We start from the raw sequence: 25,820 nt of genomic DNA, 5'->3' as shown, positions 1-25,820 counted from the left end.
TTACGTGACTGTGGAGCTTATCTTATTACCACGTCTCTTAGGCCAGAAGGGAAGTATTTTACACTTATGCTACGTGCGGAAAACTGACAGAAGATAAGTCCTGTTCCAGTTGTCATTTGTCTCAGAGTCAGAGGTATTATTGCAACACTATGGATTCTGATTTGCTGGGCTGGGTGGAATACCACTTCTGTGTAGTATGGAAAATAATTGCACAGTAAACATTTTGTTTGGGTTGAGGTTTAAGTTTAATTTCTTGTGCCATGAGGCTTGTATCCAAAGGACCTCAGTCTTTGATGAGTTTTGGAAATCACTAGTGTCCAATATATAGCATCTCTAAATAGATGTTTCTGCTTCATGAAAACTATTTTTTTCTATGAGCCATGGGTAATGTAATTGCGTAATTGAAGACAGACAAGTTTGTCAGATGTTTCCATGGGATTTAACAGTTCCTTAAGCCCAACAGGACAAAATGGTTGTTGAGGAGCACTGTTTGTAATTACAATTCTTGGACAATTATAACACAACAGACTTTGCTGAACATATACACATACCCTCATAAACACATTCTTTTCAAATAATATAAAACTGAGTAAAGTCAACTAGTCAGTCAAAGGTATCACTCACTGTATTCATAAACCTTCCGTCCACAATTTGGGAAAACCAAATGGAAAATAAATACCGAAGCTGTTAAGAGAGGTGATAATTAATCATACTATAGCAAGGCGAATACCAAACAAATAAAAGTACAATAACCCCACAATTATCTGGATTCTTAAATAACTACTGACCTGATTTATTACCTGAATCTAGGAAGTGTTTGCCTGTCTTTGTACGTCTATCTGATTGTCTAATTAAAAATTCTTCCATGTAGATAAAAATGGGAACTAACCTCTTAGTAAGGGGATATGTACAGACTTGTAGCAGTGGTTTTTCATAAGCCCCAGCCTTCACGTATGATCAAAATGTCAGTTTTACCTGACTGTATAGAGAGTTTACCTCCAGTTATAGCTGTGGATTTTGGAATAAGAAAGTGTGAGTGCCTCTCTGAATCTTTTAGCTTCTTTCTTGTTCTTTCTCTTAACTTTACTTTTTCAGAGAATTTTTAGGTTCACAGCACAATAGAGAGTATGGTACAGAGATTTCCCGTGTACCCTCTGCCCCTACAATGGCCTAGTCTCCCTCATTATCAACATCCCCATCAGATGGTACATTTGTTACCGTTGATGAACCTACATCGTGATCACTCAAGGTCCATAGTTTCCATGAGGATTCACTCTTGGTGGTGAGCATTCTGTGGATTTGGGCAAATGGACAATGACATGTGTCCATCATTATCGTGTCATACTGAGTATTTTCACTGCCCTAAAAATCCTCTGTGCTCTGCCCACTCATCTCTCCTCCAAACTTCCAACCCCTGGGCAACTGCTGGTCTTTGTACTGTCTCTAGTTTTGCCTTTTCCAGAATGTTATATAGTTGGAACTATACAGCCTTTTCAGATTGGCTTCTTAGAAATATGCATTTCAGTTTCCTCCTTTTATTTTCATGATTTGACAGTTCATTTCTTTTTAGCGCTGGATAATGTTCCACTGTCTGGATGTTCCCCAGTTTATTTATCCATTCACCTACTGAAGGACATGTTGGTAGCTTCCAGTTTCGGCAGTTATGAATAAAGCTGCTGTAAGCCTTGTGTGCAGGTTTTTGTGTGGACATAAGTTTTCATTACCTTTGGGTATATACCAAGGAGTGCTATTACTGGATCGTATAGTACGAGTATGCTTCATTTTATAAAAACCCACCAAAATGTCTTCCAAAGCAGCTGCACCATTTTGCTTTCTCACCAGCAATGAATACAAGCGTCTGCTGGCTCCACATCCTTGTCAGCATTTGATGTTGTCAGTGTTCCGGATTTTGGCCACTCCGATCGGTGTGTAGTGGTACCTCGTTGCTGTTTTCATTTGCATCTCCTTGGTGATACACGATGTGGAGCATCTTTTCATACGTTATTTGCCACCTTGCTCATCTTTGGTGAGGTGTTTATTATTATTATTATTTGTCCCCCCTCTTCCTTTTTGTTCCTCAAATGAACTTTTTTTTTTTTTTTTTTTTGCGGTACGCGGGCCTCTCACTGCTGTGGCCTCTCCCGTTGCAGAGCACAGGCTCCGGACGCGCAGGCTCAGCGGCCACAGCTCACGGGCCCAGCCGCTCCGCGGCATGTGGGATCCTCCCGGACCGGGGCACGAACCCGCGTCCCCTGCATTGGGAGGCAGACTCCCAACCACTGCGCCACAAGGGAAGCCCTCAAATGAACTTTTTAAAACAATTAGAACAGGGACTTCCCTGGTGGTGCAGTGGTTAAGAATCCACCTGCCAATGCAGGGGACACGGGTTTGATTCCTGGTCCAGAAAGATCCCACATGCCACGGAGCAGCTAATCCCGTGCGCCACAACTACTGAGCCTGCGCTCTAGAGCCCGTGAGCCACAACTAGTGAGCCCGCACACCTAGAGCCTGCGCTCCACAACAAGAGACGCCTCCACAATGAGAAGCCCGTGCACCACACAGAAGAGTAGCCGCAGCTTGCCGCAACTAGAGAGAGCCCGCGTGCAGCAATGAAGACCCAACGCAGCAAAAAATAAATTAATTAATTAAAAAAAATTAAAACAGTTTTAGATTTATAGAAAAATATAGGAAATATAGAAAATAATATGGAGTTCCCAATATCCTGCATCTAGTTTCCCCTATTATTAACGTCTTACATTAGTTTAGCACATTTCTTACAACTCAAGACTCAGCCATAAAAAGAAACAAAATTGAGTTGTTTGTAGTGAGGTGGATGGACCTAGAGTCTGTCATACAGAGTGAAGTAAGTCAGAAAGAGAAAAACAAATACAATATGCTAACACATATATATGGAATCTAAATAAATAAATAAATAAATGGTTCTGGAGAACCTAGTGGCAGGACAGGAATAAAGACACAGACGTAGAGAATGGACTTGAGGACACAGGGAGGGGGAAGGGTAAGCTGGGACGAATTGAGAGAGTGGCATGGACATATATACACTACCAAATGTAAAGTAGATAGCTAGTGGGAAGCAGCCGCATAGCACAGGGAGATCAGCTCGGTGCTTTGTGACCACCTAGAGGGGTGGGATAGGGAGGGTGGGAGGGAGACACAAGAGGGAGGAGATATGGGGATATATGTATATCTATAGCAGATTCACTTTGTTATACAGCAGAAACGAACACACCATTGTAAAGCAGTTATACTCCAATAAAGATGCTAAAAAAAGAACCAACAGTGGTATATTGTTATTGACTGTAGTCTATATTTCGATTACTTAGTGTTTAGCTAATGTCCTTTTTCTGCTCTAGGTCCCCAGTCAGGATACAAATGGCATCCAGTCCTCACACCTCCTTAGGCTCCTTTTCGCTGTGACAGTTTCTCAGACTTTGTTTTTTGTGGCCATGGAAGCTTTGAGGAATCGTGGTCAGGTAGCTTGTAGAATGTCCCTCCGCTGGGATTTGTCTGATGTTTTTGTCAGGACTAGATTGAAGCCATGTTTTCTGGGGAGGAAGAACACTCGTTTAGAAATGACAGTCCCATCACATCATATTAAACGTACACAGAGTCAACATGACTTATCACCTGGTTAGAGGTTAAGGTTAATCACCTGGGTGAGGTCGCCTTTGTCAGGTTTCTCCCCCGAACTTACTGTTTCTCCCCCTTTCCATCCCACGCTCTTTGGAAAGGTGTCACTGTGGACAGCTCACACCAAGCTGGGGGTGTGACGCTCCAGCAATTTGAGAGCAGAGGCTCTATGCCAGTTATTTGGAATTCTGCACGGGAGATTCGTCTGTGCTCTACCATTTACTTATTTACTCAATCAGCCATTTTATTTACATCTTTATGGACTCATGCGTTCTTATTTTATACTTTGGATTATAAGCCAGTACAATTTTATTTTATTGCTCAAGTCGTCCTAGATTTGGCCATAGGGAGTTCTTTCAGTTGGCTCCTGTGTCTTTTTGACAAAGTCCCATCAGCTTTAAAAAAAAAAAAAATCTTCCCTTATCTCACTTTAGGTGAGGATAACAACATTTGTTTCCACGAAGGAGGGTTTCTTAACCTGTGGGGCACATCCGGGAACCCTCAGCATTGCAAACTTTGTGGCCATTTTCTAAGAGAAGCACATAGCTTTCATCATATTCTCAGCGGTACCTGTAGTGCTAAAAAAGAGGTAAAGAATCACTGCCCTAGAGTAAAGAGGAGAAATAATACAACGTACACATTTCACACGCCTTGCTCTTTCCTCCCTCCGCGGTGCTTGCTTTAGTTCACAGCCAGCAGGCAGCTCCCTCCTTGAGATGACCTGGCTAGTGCCCTGCCACACTCAGGTCTGCGAAGACCTGTGACCATGGTTGCTGCACTTATAACTGGAAAAACAAAACGGTCCTTTGACTCAGATTCCTGGTTTAAGGGAGGATGTGAAGCCAATATGCCCGCGCACACCAGCTTTGAAATGCAGCAGTGCTGTGTGGTCGCTAAAGGGTCATGGAAAATAAGTACATTCTGCAGTTAATGGAAAACTGAGCTTCCCTCTTTGGAAAGACATTTCTGGATTTTTCCTTTAGTGCTGGAAAACATTACATCATCCAGCTATACAGCCTGGTCCATTCCTTAGCATTTTAATAATGACATCAGTTCAAGTTTAGGTGAGCGAACAAAAGAGGTAGGCTGTAAAAAGGCTTTTGATATAAAAGACATTATTTTCTCTAGTCGTTTGATGACTTTGCCTCAGTAGACTCAGTTATTGTCTTAAATTAATATCATATTTCCATGAAATCTATCCTGTTGTGTAATAATATCATAATCGTTGATAGATTTATTGAAAGAAAACACAATGGCCTCATCAGATGGATAAAACATTGGACTGAGATTCAGAATGTGAAATCTCTAATAACGAAATAGACATTAGGCATGGAACCTAATTAAAATCATTTAACTCTTCTTATTCCTGGTTATTTTGTATAAATACTAGCCACTTTCCAAATTATAAGGTTATGTATAGTAAAGTGCAAACACAGGAAAATGTGCTATATGCAAATTGTTTCAGCTCTCTTGAAGAAAGTGATGTAGCTATCTAGGCTTTTAAAATATATTTTACTGTGTGGAGATGACTTTAATGTTATTTTAGGATTGACCAAGCTGAAAAAGAATGATTTCTATTTTTTTATTTAGGTAGGAAAAACATCCCTGAATTCATCCATGAGAATATAAATACATGAGATTTCACTTAAATTTTAAAATGTCTTTGAATTTCTAATATAAAGAAAGGTGAAGTATTGATTAAAGACTCATATCGGGTTACCTGCAGCAGAGACATGAAAATATGTATTGACCAATGGTCAAAAAAGAAAAGAAATTGTTAATTGTCTTTATGTTGTCTGGTTCATTCTATTGCTTAGAAGAAATGTACTTGTGAAGGATTCTATATCGAGACATAATAATAGCAGTCCTTAATTGATCCAATTCAAGTGTAGTTTGTAATCCATCAATTCCGTTTTCCTCCCTTGAATGAGAAAACTTGTAGATGGGTTTGGACACTAATTTGCATCTTAATATCTAATTTTGCCACATAACCTCATTCTCTTGAGAATGAAATGGAAAATGAATGAATGGGAAAAATCTCATTACTGGTCCCCAAATCCTGGAGAATGAATGGGAAAATCTCATTACTGGTCCCCAAATCCTGCAGCTAGGATATGGGAGCTGATAAGGTCTTGAGAAACAAATCTACTTAATCTCCTGTACCTTTGGGGGGCTTAACTAATTGGTTTTCATTTTTTTTCTCCAATGTTCTGGATTCTTTCTGAGAGCTACTTGAAAAGGTTGTCTGTATCAACTCACAGTAGTTTTAGATTTTTTCATACGCTTCTTAATATCTGTCATATTTCACCTGTAGTGGTTGTATCTTATCAGCACATTGTACGATAATTAACACAGAAAAGAATTGCCTGATAGGTCAGAGCTGGGATTTTAAAACAAAGCCAAGCACATGACATTTTTTGCTTCCTATAATGTCATTTATGAAATTGACACTTTTACCGTATCGGTACAGAATAGACAATGCTGGATGCTCCAAGTGTAGTTTTAATCTTCCCTGTGATTTTCATGAATATTATTTTTGGACTGGGAAAATGATTATATGATAAGACTTTACAGGTGGTAAATGAATCCAAACCAACAGTAAAGAACAACAGTTTCCATTGGCTTCCAAGGAAGCATTTACATGCTCCCAAGCAACCACCAGTTTAGTCAAGATTCATTGTTCAAAGTTGATTAAAATAGAAACAATGGCATTTTTTCTCTTTTTGATAGTTGACAGCAACTATGTGCATGTAAAAGAAAAGGCAGCTGTATCTCAGAGCTCTGTATTTTCCCCGTTTAATTGGTCTGATATTTGAGGAACTGCTTTTACCAATCCCCTGTGTATTTTACTCCAGGGAGAGCACTCCTCGTGTGTTTCTTGGACAATATCATTTATGGGTCAGCATGATTGTTTTGTGAATTCTTGGACCCTCTGGCCGTATCATCCTGTAGTATTCACATACTCCTTTGCTTAGGTGGAAGGTTAATATTATATATATATTATTCAAAAACTACTTTTTGCTCTTGTTTCCTTGTCTGCCATTCTTTTGTGCTTGTCTAGATTTTGACTGCATGTTGCTTCAGGACAAGTGAGAGGTCTGCTTAATTTTATTTAAAGAAAGTAACATGAAGTATTTAGGGCAGTGTTTCATGCATTTGGTAAAATTAAACGCTAAAATACTTTTTGTGTTTCTTTTTATTTTTTATGACAAATACTTTTTGGGATTCTGATAAGTCTACTACTTTTCACCTCTATTTGGAAAAGCCATGCTGCAAATTTATCTCAAAAAGCGAAGTCTTTTCTCCAGTGAACATCACGCATTCCCGTTGCTTGCTATTCTAAATACTTACCAGGGCTTTGTTTTGCTTTTTCTCGTATAGGCAGCAGTCAGCCGAGGACCTTGCCCGAGTACCGGCCAACTCCACTAGCAATATCTTGAATAGGCTATTGGTCAGTTATGATCCCAGGATAAGACCAAATTTCAAAGGTTGGTCTCCCTCCACCCCAATATCTCCATTCTTTGCAGTTTAAAAACTAATTTTATCTGTATAAAATCATTTATTCGTTTTATTCAAAACAGTATATTTTAAATTGACATCTAACTGTCATGTAATGTGCTTAAGTCAGAGCAACTTAATGCAAAGCTGTTTAAAGATAAGCAAAGCATTAGTTCTAACAGGCTTATATAGTTCCCAGTTAAAAACAAAAATATGTGTTGTGAATTAATAGGCTAACCGATCTGATGGGCTTTCTAAGTACTTTGTATTCTTAACCTTAATAATTTAAAATTTAGGCTCTGACTTTCATTCAGACACCAAAGTTCTACTTTGTAGGAGAATGGCCATAGACTCATTTGAGCATAGAGAACGCTCTGATAGACATTTAAATTCTTTTTTTTAAATCTTCATTAGGTTTTTACATTGATTAAAAAAATTCCCTCTACTCTTTAGCTGAAAAAAATGGCCATATGGTTTTTAAAAGCGTGTTAACTTTGTGAATAAAATGACTATGTTTTCTTCAAGAAAACATTATCTCCTATCATTCCTTTCAAGAACCAAAACTGTACTTGAGCTAAAAGTTGTGGGAAGATGGTACAGCTTGCCTCCCTCCCTCCCTTCCTCCCTCCCTCCCTCCCTTTCTTTCTTTCTTTCTTTCTTTCTTCCTCTCTCTCTTCCTTTCTTGCTTCCTCTTGATGAGTTAGGAAAAGTTATATGAATATATCTCTGGAAAACTGTCATCTTTGTTGCTGGTTAAGGACAGGTATTAATGTAGATTGGATTAACATTATAAGGCTTGATTATTTTTCCTTTATGGAAAAAAGAAAGAAAGAAGGAAGGAAGGACAGAAGGAAAGAAAGAAAGAAAGAAGAAAGAAAAAAGAAAGAAAGAAGAAAGAAAGAAAGAAGGAAAGAAAGAAAGAAAGAAAGAAAGAAAAGCTTGCAGCTGCTTCTAGTCAAGTGAAGTTATACGACTCTGTTATAGAAACAGGGTTTTTGTTCATTGCCAGAACCTGCGGTTACTTTCAGCAGCACTGCGCTCTGGGTTGTCACATGTCTACGCTGTATCGATTCAACACCTGTTTTTCATCAGTCAGAGGTTATGTGGCTAAAAGGCTACATTCACATTTTCCCTTTGTTAGCCCAAGCAGCGGTTCACAATGAGTAAAAAAAAAAAAAAAGAAACAGAAAGAAATTGGCAACATTATACTTTAGTTCTCACTCTATGAACTTTAAAATTATTTTCCAGCAGGTCAGGCAAAAATCTTAATAATGATTCTGTTATATGTCTGATTAACTTTGCATTTTCATGAATTAAAAATCAAAATATAGCAATTGTAATTGGATTCTGCATTACCATTTAAGGTAACAATTTAAAATGATTATAAAATGCAAAAAAACCCCCCATATTTTAAACATGATGTTTTTTAAAGAATAATTTACACTCTCTTAAAGTAAACGCATCAGCCCAATTAAAAAAAAATTTAAGGTAAATGTATTTTCCCAGAATTTCTACAATTTAAGAGAGAAATATTTCTGAATACATAATGCTATAAAGTACAAGGTAACTCATTTTTTATTTGTGTGTTGATCCCTATTTAGAAAAATAAGTCAATAGCAACTGTGAACATGGTATCCTGAAACCATAGGTTTATAATTTTACATCCATACAGACTGGAAAAAATAGAAAAATCAAATGCATAAACCATAAAAAATGAAGATTCTGACCAAGTTTTTTACAGCTACTAAATATATCCTTAATTTTTATTGACAGGCATTCCTGTTGATGTAGTTGTCAACATTTTTATCAACAGTTTTGGATCTATTCAAGAGACAACAATGGTAAGATTGCAACCAATTTAATATTTTTAATTGAGAAGATTTTAACTGGAGGATAGTGGAAGAAATTATAACTGAAGAATAAGGAGTAACTCTCAGGGAAAAAAATGCAAGCTGTCTCCTAGTATAAAATATTCAAATTTCAGGGTTTTGTTGAATCAGTGATTTCAATGGCTTTGTGATTTTGCAATTCAAATTTAGTCTTTATATTGCATTGAAACTTACAGACTTGGGAGAATTAACGTACTCACTCTGAACGGCTAATTGGATACCACCTGGGAAAAGGATTTATGCAATTAATATTCTGGAGTGACATTTTTTTCCTAATATGCTTATGTGTAGAAGCATTCAAAAATATTTAAGTGTTCACAGTTTTTTTTTTTTTTCTTCCAATTTCCTGAGAAGAATCTTTGTTTTTTCTCTTGTGCTAATTTTGTGATGTGTGGAGCAGAGAATAGTAAAAAGCAAATTTGATTTTCCTAAACTAGAGTAGCGGAGCTCCCTGAAAAGATTATGCGCCACAAAGAAAGGGCAAGGAGACGGCCAGGAAGAGAAAGGAGGGACAGAAAAGAGCTAAAGGAACAGAGAAGGGAGGCTTGAGGTGGGGCTGCCATCCAGGGTGAGTTGGGCCTTAGGGGCAAAGATGTCTGTGGAGGGTGATTAGTAGATGCCCTGAGCCATGTGTGATGCAATTACCCCTCAGCTTTTAGAAGACATTCGGTACAGTCCACTTATTAATGTTTTAACATATTAGATTTGTACCCTTTTTGAAAAACCATATGCTGAAATGATACTTTAGGTGGGAGAAAGAAAGCTTAATTTTTTTTTTTTTTTTGGTATCTTTTTTCTTGAGATACTTATATTTTTCTTAAGGAATAATATAAGGTTTGGATTAAAAGCCTAATAGCAATGGTTAGAACACAGTAGAGTTTTTCAGGGAATACCTCAGACCAGAGAAAGAATGATTTTAAATACGTTTTCCTTTATTCCTAGGAGCAGCAGAGTATGTTACAAAAGCAATTGTATATTGCATTTAAATTATGACACCTATTTTTATATTAATTAATATAAGAATATATTAATTGTGAGGAGAATGTTATTTATTTTTATAGAACCATGTCTTTAGCCCTGAGTACTTGATTTTTTTTAGACAGTATGTAGATATTTTGGATAATTAAAGATTTTGAAATCAAGTCCAAAATTCACTTGCAGTGACTTTAGTTCACCTAAATGGCTGTATGTCTAATATAGTATAGATCACTAGAAGACAGCTCTGAAATAAAGGACAGACAACCATATATCACTCAGGAGACAAGGATAGCCCTCATCATTTGAAAATATGACTAGCTTATCTAAGCACTTCACTTAACAAGAGTGAGAAATTTCATTTTCTCAAGGTCAGACTTTCAGGGGATCTATTTGGTATCTATACTCTTCCCTGTACCCTGTTTTATCTTTCATGGCACCGTTACGCTAATCCCGAAACACCACCATCGAGGTGTTTCAGCCTGTGGGAAACATTCCCAACTCTATCTTGCATTTTAGGACAACTAATGCAGGGATGTTTTTTCTCATTTGCATGAAGGCTACATATGTGTCCCAACTCAGGCAGTACCATTAATGTATCTGTTCTTTAATGAACATCGAATGCCTCCCAAATATCAGATGCTACACTTCTCTAGGTCCCATCAGTGGTTACTTAATTGTATCAAGCTGAAAACATGTGGGGGACATAGAAAAGGAGTAAGAACTTTCTTACAGGCTATTTGAGGATTATAACAAAATACTGCGTAATTTCTCACATAATCTTCTCTTGTCCTCCTGCCTGCTCTTCACAGTAGCGAGCCCAAAGCACCCGTTGTTGGGACCAGATCCCACCAGTTTTCAGCAGCGTCTTTGTCGCCGCTACTTGCCTCGAACCTCCATCTCTCATCTGTAATCAGGGCCTCTTACTCTGAGCTACTCCCACTCACCCTGTGCCCCCTTTTCCATCCAGGTCTTTCAGCTCTATCACGTTTGTTAAACCAGATCGCTTCTTGACTGTAATGCAACTATTTTTGTGTCTTTTCCTTTTGTTCTCTGATGGACTATTAACTCCTTAAGTCAGGAAAAATGTATTCAACTTCTTCATTTCCTGTAAAGTAGGAGACAATAGGCCCTCAGTTAGTGAACACATAAATAATGTCATATTATTAACTAATACCGGTTAAATAAATGAACAAATAAATTCTATTTGTCTAGCAAAAAGTGAGTCCACGTAGCCATAAAAAAATTGGCAAGCAAATTTAAACAATAGACTCATGTTGAACATTTATAGGGTTAAAAAACAGAGCAGGGCTTCCCTGGTGGCGCAGTGGTTGAGAGTCCGCCTGCCGATGCAGGGGACGCGGGTTCGTGCCCCGGTCCGGGAGGATCCCACATGCCGCGCGAGCGGCTGGGCCCGTGAGCCATGGCCGCTGAGGCTGTGCGTCCGGAGCCTGTGCTCCGAAACGGGAGAGGCCACAACAGTGAGAGGCCCGCGTACCGCAAAAAAAAAAAAAAAGAGCAAATAATGTTATAATAGTAGAGGGTTAGTTTTAGAGACCTTTATGCAGAGGAACCAAATTATTTATATTTACTGTTTCTTTTGATGAAATAACCTGGCTTTCCCTTGTGTTGGGAAGACACAGCCCAAAGGTTCAGAATTGGAACCATACTCATCAAATAGACTGAAGTGTTCCATTTTATCGTAAGTATTATTTTTTGCTTTTGCAGTGTTTATTTCATGCATACCTATAAGACAGAGATTTATAGATGTGTGTTTCAAGGCTGTCATATTTTATAGATTTACTCAGTCTTTCCAAAAACAGATGCCCTAATACCTTGTTGCTTAATAGTTAGGAAAGGTACAAGCTATTCTCGATATAGAGATAACATTAGGATGTCTTCTAAGGGAAAAAAGTGTTATCTAAGACAAGCTTGCTCTTCATTACTTGTTATAGACACCAGTCAGAAATAATAGTGATGACTCAGCAGGGTAACTAAGAGGGTCCACGTGTGGAGAGCAGTTATTTCTTTCTTTTTCCTTCCAATCACCCAGGGTGGGCTTTTTTTTTTTTTTTTTCAGCTTCATTGAGGTATAACTGACAGATGAAATTGTAAGAAATTTAAAGTGTATGTGATGATTTGATATGCCTCTATATTGTGAAAGGATTTCCCCCATCAACTTAATTAGCACATCCACATTTATCTCTTTTTTTTTTTGATGAGAACATTTAAGTTCTATTCCTTTAGCAAATTTCAATTACACAATTGTGTTATCAACTACAGTCGCCATGTTACACATTAGATCCTCAGACCTTATTCATCTTACAACCTAAAGTTTATACGTTTTACCAACCTCTCCCTATTTCCCATACCCCGAAATTCCTGGCAATCGCTCTCCTACTCTCTGATTCTCTGAATTCAACGTTGTTTTAAGACTCGACATATAAGTGATAGCATGGAGTAATTGTCCTTCTCTGTCTGGCTTATTTTACGTAGCATAATGGTCTCCAGGTTCATCCATATTATTGTAAATGACAGTATTTCCTTCTTTTTTCCAGACTCAATGGTATTCCACTATATATGTATGTATATACCACATTTTCCTCATTCATTCCTCCATTGCTGGGCACTTACGTTGTTTCCATGCCTTGGCTATTGTAAACAATGCTGTAGTGAACATGGAAACACAAGCGTCGCTCCTAGATATCTTGTTTCCTTTGGGTATAGATCCAGAGGTGGGATTGCTGGATATGGTAGTTATATTTTTAATTTCCTGAGGACTCTCCATACTGTTTTCCATAGCAGCTGTACCAGTTTGCATTCCCACTAATACTGTAATATTGTTCCCCTTTCTCTACATTCTGACCAGAATTTATCTCTTGTCTTTTAAAAAAAAATTATTGAAGTATAGTTGATTTACAACGTTGTGTTAGATCTCTTGGCTTTTTGAAAATAACCGGATAGCATATTTCTTAAAAACAAAAGAAAACAAACAAAAAGACGCCTCCCAAAAAAAAGAGGTTGGAAAAGCAGAGAGCCTTAGATGTGTCTAAATATGATATATGTTCATAGAGACGGTATGATGAATAGTGTAGTGTGTAGGTTGTGATATCAGACAGGCTTGTGCTGGAATCTGTTGTGTACTTGATGTGTTACACCCTGAAAAGAGCGAAAAAACTATAGAAATAGAGCAGCAGCGTTTTGCCTGGCATAGTAACTCTTAGGGGTGGCTCACTGTTTGGTTGTCATGCATTTGCCAATTAACGTACCATCAGGATAGAATCTCATCCTAAAGAAAATGAACCGTTTATGTTTGTTAGCAGCTTCATTGTACAGTTGTGGTTTTGTTTATGAATAGGCCCCTGGGAAATTCCCCTACAAAGATCTGAAATAAAGGAAGCCCTAAAATTTGGAAGCTTCAGTGTTGCCCAGAGCTTTCCTCTGCAGCTCAGATCTTTCTACTTTAACCTTAAGGCAGTGGCTTACTCCAGAAAACATAATGTAGGACACAGAGCTTGGGGTGGGCGTAGCGCGAGGAACTGCAGACAGAGGTGGGGCAACTTCTGAAGGAGGAGGGCAGCCCTCTCCTGCAGTGTATGAAGTTCATTGCCAAACAAAGAAGCCGTCGAGGTGGTGTACATTAACACTGCTGTAAGGACATTTTAGCCAATTCTGTTTGGAAAACATGCCTTCCTGCTTATTTGTCTCTAATTCAGAGGCTATTTTTTTTTTTTAACACCTTTCTTGGAGTATAATTGCTTTACAGTGGTGTGTTGGTTTCTGCTTTATAACAAAGTGAATCAGCTATAGATATACATATATCCCCATATCTCCTCCCTCTTGCGTCTCCCTCCCACCCTCCCTACCCCACCCCTCTAGGCGGTCCCAAAGCACCCAGCTGATCTCCCTGTGCTACGCGGCTGCTTCCCACTAGCTATCTAGTTTACATTTGGTAGTGTATAAGGGTAAGCTGGGACGAAGTGAGAGAGTGGCAGGGACATAATTCAGAGGCTAACTCGCTAAACTAAAATCAATCTCACATTTGTTCACAAACTGTAACTGTGTAGTGGAAGAAACAACGTCACAGCCATATTAATGCTCCTTAAGCCCTTCTAACCTCCATGGTTATGTATGTGCTCCTTCAGCTTGTTTCATAATCTCATTTTTTAGCTTTATGGTTCCTATTTCTCATGTCGGTGCGTTGGCATTCTGCTACCTTCCATCTCTGTAAGACATCGTTGTTAATGCTGTAAGTGATATTTACTGGCTTAATCGCAGCGTTACCCAAATCATCAAATAAATGTAATCATCCTCATTTGAATTTGGTAGAGCAGTCACTTGTTGTATCAGTTTATATGCTACTGCTGGTGACTACCGAAATAAGACCTTCAAAACAAAAGAGTGGTTTGTTAGAGGCGAGGTGGCATCTCCTCTATGGTTATACTGAAAATATTTGTTGATTTTTCCATTCAGTTCCTACCTTTGGCTTACATCAGTTGGTTTTTAGAATTGAAAATGTGAACTGTTGCACTTGTGGGGGAAATTAGGTATTAGGTTTATTGTAACGATCTGTACACAGACACTTTACCTCATCAGGAGTACGTAAGAACTCTTTCATGGAAATAAAAGCCTGATTATGCAATCCATTTTCTTTGGTGTAGACACGCTTTGTAATTATATTGAATTATTGTCGCACTACGATTCATGATCCTGCCAAAGCTTTCCGTGCCTCTGTGTTGCATGACCTTTTCAAGAAGAAAATCGCGTTTGGGATCAGCTCAAAGACCTTAATTCTAGTTCTTGGCACTTACTTACTTTGTTGTTTTAAAACAATTTGATTTTATATATTTTCTTCTATATGTAACTTTAAATTTCCTTCCTTACAACTTGTCTTAGTTTACTAAGTTACTCTCTATCCTATTTCTCTTAGCTGTATTATTCAGAAGCACTGGTGATCAGACGTCGTAAGTAAGAGGACTGTACAGCTGACCCTTGAACAACACGTTTCTGAACTGCACGGGTCCACTTTATACAGATTTCTGTCACTATAGTACTATATACGTACTACAGTATTACACGATCTACAGCAGTTGGTTGAATCCATAGATACAGAAGGGCACACGATAAAGTTACACGCGGACTTTTGACTGAATGGCGGGTCGGCACTACTAACCCTGCGCTGTACGAGGGTCAACTGTCTTAGACAAGAAGGAAGGATGAGAAATGTCCCAGTTTTATCTTCTCCTTCCAAAATTTGTCATTATGAGCTGGTGCAGAAAAATTAAATTAATGGTGTAAACAGTGCTAGCCAAATATCCTAACCTGTCAAACTGTCATAGAAATTATTTCTTCCCTTCTGTCTTTAACAGAAATATATTGGGCACTTGCTACATATCCAGTCCAGCAGACTGCAACTCATGTAGTTTATAGTTTAGGGTGGTCGCATTGTATCACCTAGCAGGCGAGAGTTGATTTTCTTGATTTCCTTGAACGCCATTTTTTTTTTTATCGTAATGTAAAGAAATCAAATGAGGAAACATCACGTATGTGAGCGTTAGGTAAAAATTACAAGTAACCAGAAGAGGTATCCTAACAGCAACACAAAATATAGATGAACGGTTCTTAATGTTAAAATATCATTAATGAAACTAACCATTTTTAGTGCCTTCTCGCGAAATGTTTTTATTGCCTTGAATAAGTGTAATTTGGGTGTTAATTGGTACTGAAAATCTTGGAGAACATCCATTCTCCAGATCATGACTACTAGTGTGCTATTTGGAATGAATAATGATAGTATTTGTCACCAAGTTCTTTCAAAACAATTAAGTAATTTCCCAGTGATAAAAGAGGTCTGTTTCTGATGGGAAGTTGTTTATTGCAAAATAAATGATAGAGCTATAAGTATAGTGATTGAATAAGTGAAAATGAAAATAAATAGGTTTCTAAGTTAGTTATCTAGATACAGAGCCTTTGAAATGCCAATAAGTAGCAATTATTTGGAAATGCCCGTAAAGCATGAACCAAAGCATACTAATTAATAATCTTTTATCTTTTAATGAATGTTAAGCCAAAGCTATTAATTTAAATTGTGAAACTTTTAAACACTCTTAAAAGATGCATCAGCGCGCAGCAACTTGTACTGAATATAATACTATGTAGCTACACAACTAATAGAAAAGCATCTTGGAAGCGCTTTCCTAATGAGATAATAGGACGCAATGACCAAGAATGATACAATGAAGTAACTGATTTCCAGTTTTTCAGCGATACTCCTTGTAATGCAACTCTGGAGTTCTACTCAGAAATAAAATTTGAAAGAGGATTACAGTAGAGACTCAAAGCTTGTGGTATATTGAGCTTACATGAGTGTAGCTGAAAGCAAGAAGCGTTCACTTCAGGAGATGCTCAAAGCAGTTTCAAGATTTGTGACCTAGAAATGGATTACCGTTAAGAATAATTGTAGGTCGATCACAGTACAGAGCAAACCCGATGAATTACGGTATAGGCTTGATTTTTTTTTTTTTTTTTGAGGCAAAAAGCCTATTCACCTCTATTACCAACATTATAAAAGAATAACAACATTAAGGATATATACTATCAATAATGAGACAAAACATTGATACTTGCTTAGTGCTTAATATAGCCAGATGAACTTTGTATACTTTACATATGTTTTCTCATTTATTGCTGATAAAAAGCCTGTGTTGTGGGTGTATCATTATTATCTTCATCTTATAGATAGGCAACGTTGTTCACGTCCTAATTCTCTGTCATCTTGCTTTTATATGCCACAGTGTTTTGCTGAAATCATCAGTGTCTCCCTCATTTGCTGAAAGTATTCAGTTTGATTGTACTTGACCTTTGATGGCATTTATTGCTGTGAACCATCTTAAAGCTTTTGACTCTGGTTTGGTGAAATCACATTCTCAGGGCTTTCTTCTTTTTCTCAGACTTCTGAGAAAGCCAGCCCTTTAAATGCTTACCCTCCCTAGGGTTATTTTATCCCCTGCATTCCTTCTCTAGGTAGGAATATTGGACAAACTCTTTCTTAGTCTTGATTTTTTGGGGTAGTGTTTTCAAGATTCATTCATGTTGTAATATGTATCAGGATGTCATTCCGTTTTATGGCTGAATAATATTCCACGGTGTGTGTATATGTATATACCACACTTGTCTATCCGTTCATCAGTTGATGGGCACTTGGATTGTTTCCACCTTTTGATTATTGTGAATAATGCTGCTATGGAAAAGGGTGTACAAATAGCAGTTGTAGTCTCTTGCTTTTAATTCTTTTGGGCATGTACCTAGGAGTGGAATTGCTGGATCATATGGTAATTCTATACTTAACGTTTTGAGAACAAAGCACAATTTTTAAAAAGTTAAAAACATGAATATTGTAAGGACATGTCAGTGATTTATTTGACTCATTAATGAGGGAACCAGCCAGATAGTAAAGCTGATTCAGTAGAGAATTCAGGAGACTGGAGAGAAAGAATGCTGCAATTAGGTTGCTAAATTAGATATACTTGTTAATGTTCCACAGGGCAATAAAGGCATACCTTTGGGAATGTCTTTCCTACCTGACAGAAATCATTTGTAATTTAGTAATCTTCTTGAAATGACATAATTGTACAGAGTCTGGGCCCTAATCTATAGAAAATGGCAAGTCAAACAAAGTTACATTTTCCTAGAGACTCATACAACCCTTAGGTGGGCTTGTTAGATAGCATTTAGTGTGATGTTGAAAGGGCCATCTTTTTGCCTGTCTCCAAATTTTGGCTAACTTTTTATTTATTCCCTTTCCTTTTGTTTACATAATTTTTTGCATTTCCTTTTTTTAAGTAGACTTTATTTTTTAGAATAGTTTTAGGTTCACAGCAAAAATGAGTAGAAAGCGTAGAGAGTTCCTGTCAGCCCCTTACCCCTGGACGTGCAGAGTCTCCTCCACTATGGATTTACTCCACCGAAGTGGTCCTGTGGTTGCAATCGATGACTCTACATGGACACATCATCACCTAAAATCCAGAGTTTAGATTAGGGTTTGCTCTTGGCATTGTCCGTCTGATGGGCTTTGACAAACATATGATGACAGGTATCCACCATTATGGTATCAAACAGAAGAATTTCACTGCCCTGGAAAACCACTGTCTTCTGCCTATTCATTCTTCTCTCCCCCTAACCCCTGGCAACCACCGATCTTTTTACTGTCTCCTTAGTTTTGCCTTTTCCAGAGCGCCATTATAGTTGGAATCGTACAGTATGCAGCCCTTTCAGATTGGCTTCTTTCACTTAGTCATATGCATTTAAGGTTCCATTATGTCTTTTCATGGCTTGATGGCTCATTTCCTTTTAGTGTCGAATAATATTCCACTGCCTGATGGAGCACAGTTTATTAATCCGTCACCCGCTGGAGGACATCTTGGTTGCTTCCAAGTTCTGGCAGTTATAACTAAAGCTACAATAAATACCTATTTGCAGGTTTTTGTGTAGACATAGTTTTCAACTTTTTTGAGTACGTACCAAGGAGTGCAATATGATACGAGTATGTTTAGTTTTGTAAGAAACTGACAAACTGTCTCCCAAAGTAGCTGTAATATTTTGATTCCCAGCAGCAGTGAGAGTTCCTACTGCTCCACACCCTCATTTCCATTTGCTGTTGTCAGTTATTTTTAGTCCCTTATAGTTTCTTTATGGCTGCAGGAAACGTGTGTCCAGGTGCAAGCCCTGCAGCAAAGGATCCCAGGTCCCAGGTCCCAGCCTGTCTCAGACATATAGAATAGAAAGGGGGTTGACAGTAGATTAAAACATTCTTGTATCATTTGTAATTTTGTAATTTTTCACACAGACAGTTTATTTTGTCAAGGTCTCTGATACTATCTAGGGCTTTCATCAGCTTTCAGCTGATTAAAATGCTTTGAACTTAATAAATGATAAATGACATGAATATATTCTGGGATGGTGTGGAAACGTTGATTAGACTTCAAGAAGAATTTAGAAAAATGGACTTCACATGGAAAAACACTATTGCAATTGCTATAAAAATTTTAAAAGAAAAATAATTTGGCGATACAGTTTTAGATGAGTTAACCATTCCATTTTGGAAATAGGTGGGAAGTAGAACAGCGCTCCCAAAAGAATGTGTGCCTGTGTGGAGATTTCGAGGGGAGCTCGACACAACGCAGGCTTAATTCCTGAAGTTCCACCCCAAACATTGTAAGATGGCTTCTTTTTTAATTATGCAAAATATGCTGAAGTTAAAGGTCAGCGTTGCTTTAATTCCTGTCAGATATCTTTCTGATATTGAAAAAATACTGATATAGTGTCTTTAGAAATTAATGACTAAGAAGCAAAATGTAGTTGCTTGGGTCTAGATAAGGAATACCAACGAGATCTTAGTATTTCTATCTCTACACATATTTCTCACCCTCTTTAAAGTAATAAAAGCTAATATTAGGCTAAAACAAAGCATCCAGTTTTAGAAGCCACACTGGTAAAGTTGCTTGGGAGTTGTGCCCAAATAATACTGAAAGAGCCTTGTCAGTATATGGCAGTGTCTCAACGGTTATTTATTTTTTTATCCAGTGTCTCAACGGTTATTTATTTTTTTATCCAGTGTCTCAACGGTTATTTATTTTTTTATCCAGCCTCCTGTTTCTGGAGAGGATTTACAGTATATAATAATAACAGAAATACAATGAAGTAATTGAAACAGTACTAAATGTGTCAGAGCCATACAATGATGGTCATACCAGGATGTGAGCTATACATTAATTCAATTAGCTATAGGGTTTAGCTTTCAGTTCCCTAGCCGCCAGACAGAAAGGAAACACGACAATAAGCTTACCTTGTACTTCCCAGTAATAGGAAGCATTTATGAGCACCAAGAGACCATTTTCATAGTATAAACTTCCAAAAATAGTCATATTTTTGTAAGGCACTTAGGCCAAATATGCCTAGCACGTAGTAAATACCTATACAAAGATATTATAGTTATATTTGGATAAGCAAATGAAAAATTAAAGAAAAATTCATCTTCAGTATTTTCATGTCATGGTTATTGACCAAAATAAGGGACCATAGCTTTAATAATAAGCTTATAAAAGATACATCGGCAACCTCATCTGACCCTTAGGACACAGTATTTTATCATAATACCGTGAATGCGTATTTCAAGTACCACAGCTTAAAGATGTAGTGTTTGATGATTTACCTGGATAAGAAACAGTAGTTATAAGAGGGTAATAGAATAGCTTTTACTGTATATAATTTTAGAATACCAGTCATTTTGGCTGATCATTACAGGAAAGCTTTTTAGCAAATAATTTGGAATTGGATACTGTTAAGTGCGCAAAGTAATGGCAAGTGTATGTCAACCATGTGCTTTAGCGAAGCTAGCATACTAGGAATTTTATTTGAAAATGATCAGATCTATGGTGTATTTCTTCTTAAGTTGGGGGCCATGCATGTTTTTCTGGGATGAGAAGAACTTTGGTCAGGAAGCAGCATTGTGGCCACTGGAAGGCTTACCAGCTGATAGGCCTATGTCCTGGACATGTTTTGAGCTAATTTCTTTAGCTGTCACAATCAGATATGAGGTAACCACTTAAGTCCCATTATGAATTGTAAGATATGTTTATATTTGACAAAAAGTTAATGGAGCTGTGTAGTGCAGGTCTTCATCTTCCAGGGTCCTAGGTCTCCTTCACGTCCTCCTTGATTCCATGTTCGTTTGATTAGGAAAATGTTATTTTTGTTTTCCCTGCCAGTGGTACAGATACGTTCAATGCCAGCTTACATAATTCTTAATTTATTTGACTTTCGCACTTCAAGACCACCTGCGTATGATTTTTAACAATCAATTTATATTATGTGTTGAAGTTTATTTATTTATTAAACATGTATTTAATTGAAGTATAGTTGATTTACAATGTTGCGTTATATGTGTTGCAGTTTTTATAGACATCAAGTTTAGCTGTTAGACGTAGGTAGGTTAAATCTTACTTCACTGTCTGTAGTTCAGTAAATATTTATTATCAATATGTACCTTACCCTCCTCTGATTACTATTATAGAATCTGAACATCATAGGAGAGAGGAAGTGAATTCCTCAAATTTTCCTAGTCACTGTGCATTGCTTATGCTTTATTTTATACATAAATAAAATGTGCGCATTTATGTTTCATATAAATATGTTAGGTCTTATTATTTAAAGAAAAATAATCTATCATCTCTTCCTATTTAAATATTTGGATTTTGATTTGAAGTTTATGATCTGATTCATTTTGATCATGTCAAAAGGCCATGGATAGATAGTATTTTGTGAATTTTGAATGGGTGAAAATAAGGATGCTGAAGCCCAACACATTTATGCCTTGAGCACTTTGGTGCATATTCTGAGTTCAGCATATAAAATTAAAAGAAAACAACCTGAGCATAATGCCGCCATGCTGCTTTGGATTGTATATACCCCAGTAACCCAGTGTGTGCCAGAATCTCATTTCACTGGCAAATATAAAACGTATTAGGGTATTAAACAATGTTTCCAGGTCCATATATTCTTAGAATATACATGTCTTGATATAATCCAACTTTTACAAAGTTTTACAATTAAAACTTTGGAGACAGGCAAAAAACTGAAGAAAAATAATCAGCTGTTTAGTGGATTTCAAAACCTTTTCCTACTGGAGTTGAATATAACATTTACACATTTTTCACGTACTCTCATCTGGCAAAATCCAAATGTTATTTGACTACCTCTGTATGATCATTTACATGTATGAGTAGGCAAGGATCATTTTTCCTTTTCTTCCTCAAGTATAAAGTATGTGTTTTAAACATATGTGTAGTTTTGTTTTATTTTTATTGATGTACAGTTGATTTACAGTGTTAGTTTCTGCTGTACAGCAAAGTGATTCAGTTATACTTATATACACACTCTTTGAAAAATTCTTTTCCATGGTGGTTTATCCCAGGCTACTGAATGTAGTTCCCTGTGCTCTGCAGTAGGACCTTGGTGTTTATCCATCCTATGGATAAACAGCTTCCATCTGCACACCCCAAACTCCCACTCCTTCCCTCCCCACCCCCCTTGTAGCTTTATATACATATAAATTATTTTTGTAGCTTGCTACTTAGTAAGATACAAGTGAAATATTTTCTCTTGGCTTCTTATCTATTTTTAATGAAAATGTATCCTACTTTTGGGGGAAGGATAATGGCAGTATTTAGCAGTTCCTGTGCTTTTTTGACGATACCAACTAACCCCCTGGTATAATTGGTGTTTGTATTACAGTAAAGCAATTATTGGTAAAGTTCTATGACGACGTTTGAACTCGCAAGCGCTAAGAGGATGTCTGTAGAGAGTCTGAGAAAGACACGAGGGGCTTTTTATACCAAGCTATTGTGATCCTTGTTAATGTTGGAAGAGCAAACGTATTTGTACTGCTAATGATTGAACCCTTTTTATTCTGGCGCTGAACGCATTCTTAAAAATGGCAGTAAACACACACGCACACGTAATTTTCCCAGGATTATAGAGTCAACATCTTCCTGAGACAGAAGTGGAACGACCCCAGACTGAAGCTGCCTAGTGATTTCCGGGGCTCAGATGCCCTGACGGTGGACCCCACGATGTACAAGTGTCTGTGGAAACCTGATTTATTTTTTGCAAATGAAAAAAGTGCCAATTTTCATGATGTAACCCAGGAAAATATTCTCCTCTTTATTTTTCGGGATGGAGATGTCCTCGTCAGCATGAGGTACTCTCTAATATTTGTAGATTCATATTTTCCTTTAAAAATCAGCATATCACAGAGACATGTGTTAAACAACTTCTAAGACGACTGTTTCTGCTTTCAGGCTATCTATTACTCTTTCGTGCCCTTTGGACTTGACCTTGTTTCCCATGGATACACAACGTTGCAAGATGCAACTTGAGAGCTGTATGTAAATGAGACCCTAAGTCACCATAGGGATAAAAATGCTTAAAATTTCTAGGCAATACATGCTACTAATATCTTAGATAATAACGGTGAAACTAATGCTTTTGATTCCAAACAGACGTTAGAATAAGTTATTTAGGGAAATTATAGTTTTCCTTTTACTGTATTAATTTGTATACTAAGATAGATGAATTCTTTTGTTACCAGTTGATTTCAGTTGAGTTGTCGTAGGTGTAGGTGTGTACCCTTCTAACTTATTCCAATCACCACCTTCATTTGAGTTAGTAATACAGGCAAGGTAAAGGAGAAAATGATGTCCTAATAACTTTTCTAATGTTAAATCCACATTTTTTCAGAGCAGAAAATTTGGAAAACATTGAAAAATATTATCTAAATCCTACCAAGCATTCATTTTCTATGGATCTATAAAAAAATTATGTTTTACAAAATTGGATTTTAGATTTTCTATGTTTCTAGAATCATATATTTTTCAGTTTCTAAAAGAGGTACCAGGTGTAGTCATTGAAATGCTTATCTCTAAAATATATTTATTAATTAATTTGCTATGAAGCTTGTCATGTGAAAATCAAAGTAGGAAATAAAACTTGAAAAATTAACACTAATGGAAGGAATCTTCAGCCTGAATACCCATACACTGTGACCTATTCCTACAAAGAATCACCTTATAAAATGTATGTGCTTGCTTGATGACATGCTTTAAAGTCACTTAGTGGTTACTGGTTGTTGTTTAATTTACTGAAGCTGGGTCCTAAATTTGAACAATATTTTTTGCTTTCTAACTATAATGTGAGATTTTGCAGATATAAGTGTATGTATGTACACGTCTGTGTGTGTATTGCATATACGTGTGCCTGTGTGTCAATATGCATTTTTTATAAATAATTCCAAATGTGTATATACCTTCAATTCTATTACTAGATACACTAAAGTATGGCTTTAAAAAATATAGGCATGTAAGAGTTGAACGGTAGGCTACAACATGCTGTAAACCCATGGGGCCCTTGAATTGTAGCCAGGTTACCTAAGCCCACAATGTGGGTTCCGGGAGGCGCTAGTGATGGAGTGATGTCCATTTGAGGGGCTGTTTTATTGCTCTCCTCTGGCCATGCAACTCCTCTAGGGAAGTTGGTAGCGAACTCTTCAAAAAAACCCATTTTGGTGCTTACGTTTCTTTAAAAATCTCCAGGTAGCACATTGCATGATTGTAAATGTGTACATTCAGAAAGCTAATATCACTTATTTGCTACTTTTTCATTGATGACAGTTCAGAATTCTGACATAGACAGATGCACTACTGTTCATGACACCCGAGGATTTTTGCCATCTGTGACATGCTGATTATTTTAGCTTGTTCTTTCTTTAAGCCACTTATCTGTAACTTGTGCCAGTATTTTTATTAGTGGCCATAGATTTTACCTCTTTACATTTCTAACAAAAGTTTCATAAAAAGGCCTATTGTTTTACCATTTCTGTGTTTAATATCTGGATGTTAAAATGTTAAAGAAGGGTCAATAATTATATTTCAAACTGATATTTTATTTCCTTTTGTTTATAGTTGGTTACACAACTGACGACTTACGATTTATCTGGCAGTCAGGGGATCCTGTTCAATTAGAAAAAATTGCCTTGCCTCAATTTGATATTAAAAAGGAAGATATTGAATATGGTAACTGTACAAAATACTACAAAGGCACTGGTAAGTAATATTCTTTAAATTAAACAAAACTAAGTCTTATTTCAAAGATTTGTTTCAATATTAAAATATGCTAGGGACAGAACAGAGAAAACTAGTTAAAAAATAAATTCAGTATTTATAAACATTATATCTGTATGTTGATATATTTAAATCTTTCATAAAATTACATCCACTAAAGTTCAAATTTATTTTATCACTAGTTAGTTTTGCTTTTCTTTATGTAATTCCGGATAACAAGAGGTTTTCAGCGTTTTATTTTATATGAACTCTCCAGGCAGTGGTTTTCTTAGATGTTGCCTAGAAATTCTGCTCTGACAGGATTCATATTAGGGCCAAACGTTATGGATATAAACGATGTAACCCATATATATTCGTCTGCTGTCTTTGGGGCAGTTTTTCAATGTTGGTTGACCCATTTTCTTAAGTTTCAAAAAATTTGATCTTTATGCTGTGCAGGAAACAGTAAACACATGAAATAATTGGACATGAGTAAAAATTTGCCCTATAATAGTCTTGATCTAGGTTATGGAACAGCCAGTTATGAAAACTCAACAAATTAACCTCACGCATTAAATCACGTCAAGCTTTCCAGAAATGAAAATACAGTACTCACTGATCAATACTTTCATAACACGGTTAGTATTCAACCTTTGAGTCTCCCCTAGAGGTTATAGGTTATTGAAGGCTCTAGATATTAAATATAGTGCTATTTTCCTCAGCAATATAAATAAAAAGGTGAATGACTTTTGACCAATACATTCACGCGGATAATCAGCCTAACTTATAAATTACCACAAAATTCTAATTCTGCATCAGGAAGTAAATCATGACAAAGATATTCAGGAATAGATGTAATTAAAGTTTAAGTTTATTGCAACATTTATGTTGACTTTGCAAAAATAAAAATGTGTAGAGTAATTGTGGAAAATTTACTGAGGTGAGATGTTTGAGCTAAAATGCTGCATTCTGACATCATCAAGGACAAAATATGATTTAAAACATACCTGTTGATTAGAATAAAAGATAGAGTGAATAGTTGCATATCTACGTTGTTGTAATAAAAAATACAACACGGGCCAACTTAGAGATAAGGTTAGTTTAAGCATCTGTTGTCGTTGACCTTCAATTAAATTAACAGATTATATATCAT

The 25,820-nt window shown here is 36.9% G+C and overlaps 1 protein-coding gene across 3 annotated transcripts in view; it reads left to right on the top strand.

The window, feature by feature from the left end:
- Positions 1–25,820, top strand: part of GLRB (glycine receptor beta) — a 70,361-nt gene that overhangs the window by 22,694 nt on the left and 21,847 nt on the right. For 2 of the 3 annotated variants that reach the window (XM_032633634.1, XM_032633635.1), the window contains exons 3-7: positions 7,033–7,139; positions 8,923–8,990; positions 22,541–22,770; positions 22,871–22,953; positions 24,530–24,670. In XM_032633634.1, the coding sequence (XP_032489525.1) occupies positions 7,033–7,139; positions 8,923–8,990; positions 22,541–22,770; positions 22,871–22,953; positions 24,530–24,670 (629 nt within the window). Of the gene's footprint in view, positions 1–7,032; positions 7,140–8,922; positions 8,991–11,650; positions 11,716–22,540; positions 22,771–22,870; positions 22,954–24,529; positions 24,671–25,820 lie in introns of all 3 variants that reach the window. The other variant, XM_032633636.1, reaches the window with a different exon arrangement.

The sequence above is a fragment of the Phocoena sinus genome, chromosome 5 (assembly GCF_008692025.1).
Source record: "Phocoena sinus isolate mPhoSin1 chromosome 5, mPhoSin1.pri, whole genome shotgun sequence".
Classification (NCBI taxonomy): Eukaryota; Metazoa; Chordata; class Mammalia; order Artiodactyla; family Phocoenidae; genus Phocoena; species Phocoena sinus.
This window is presented reverse-complemented; position numbering and strand designations above follow the sequence as displayed.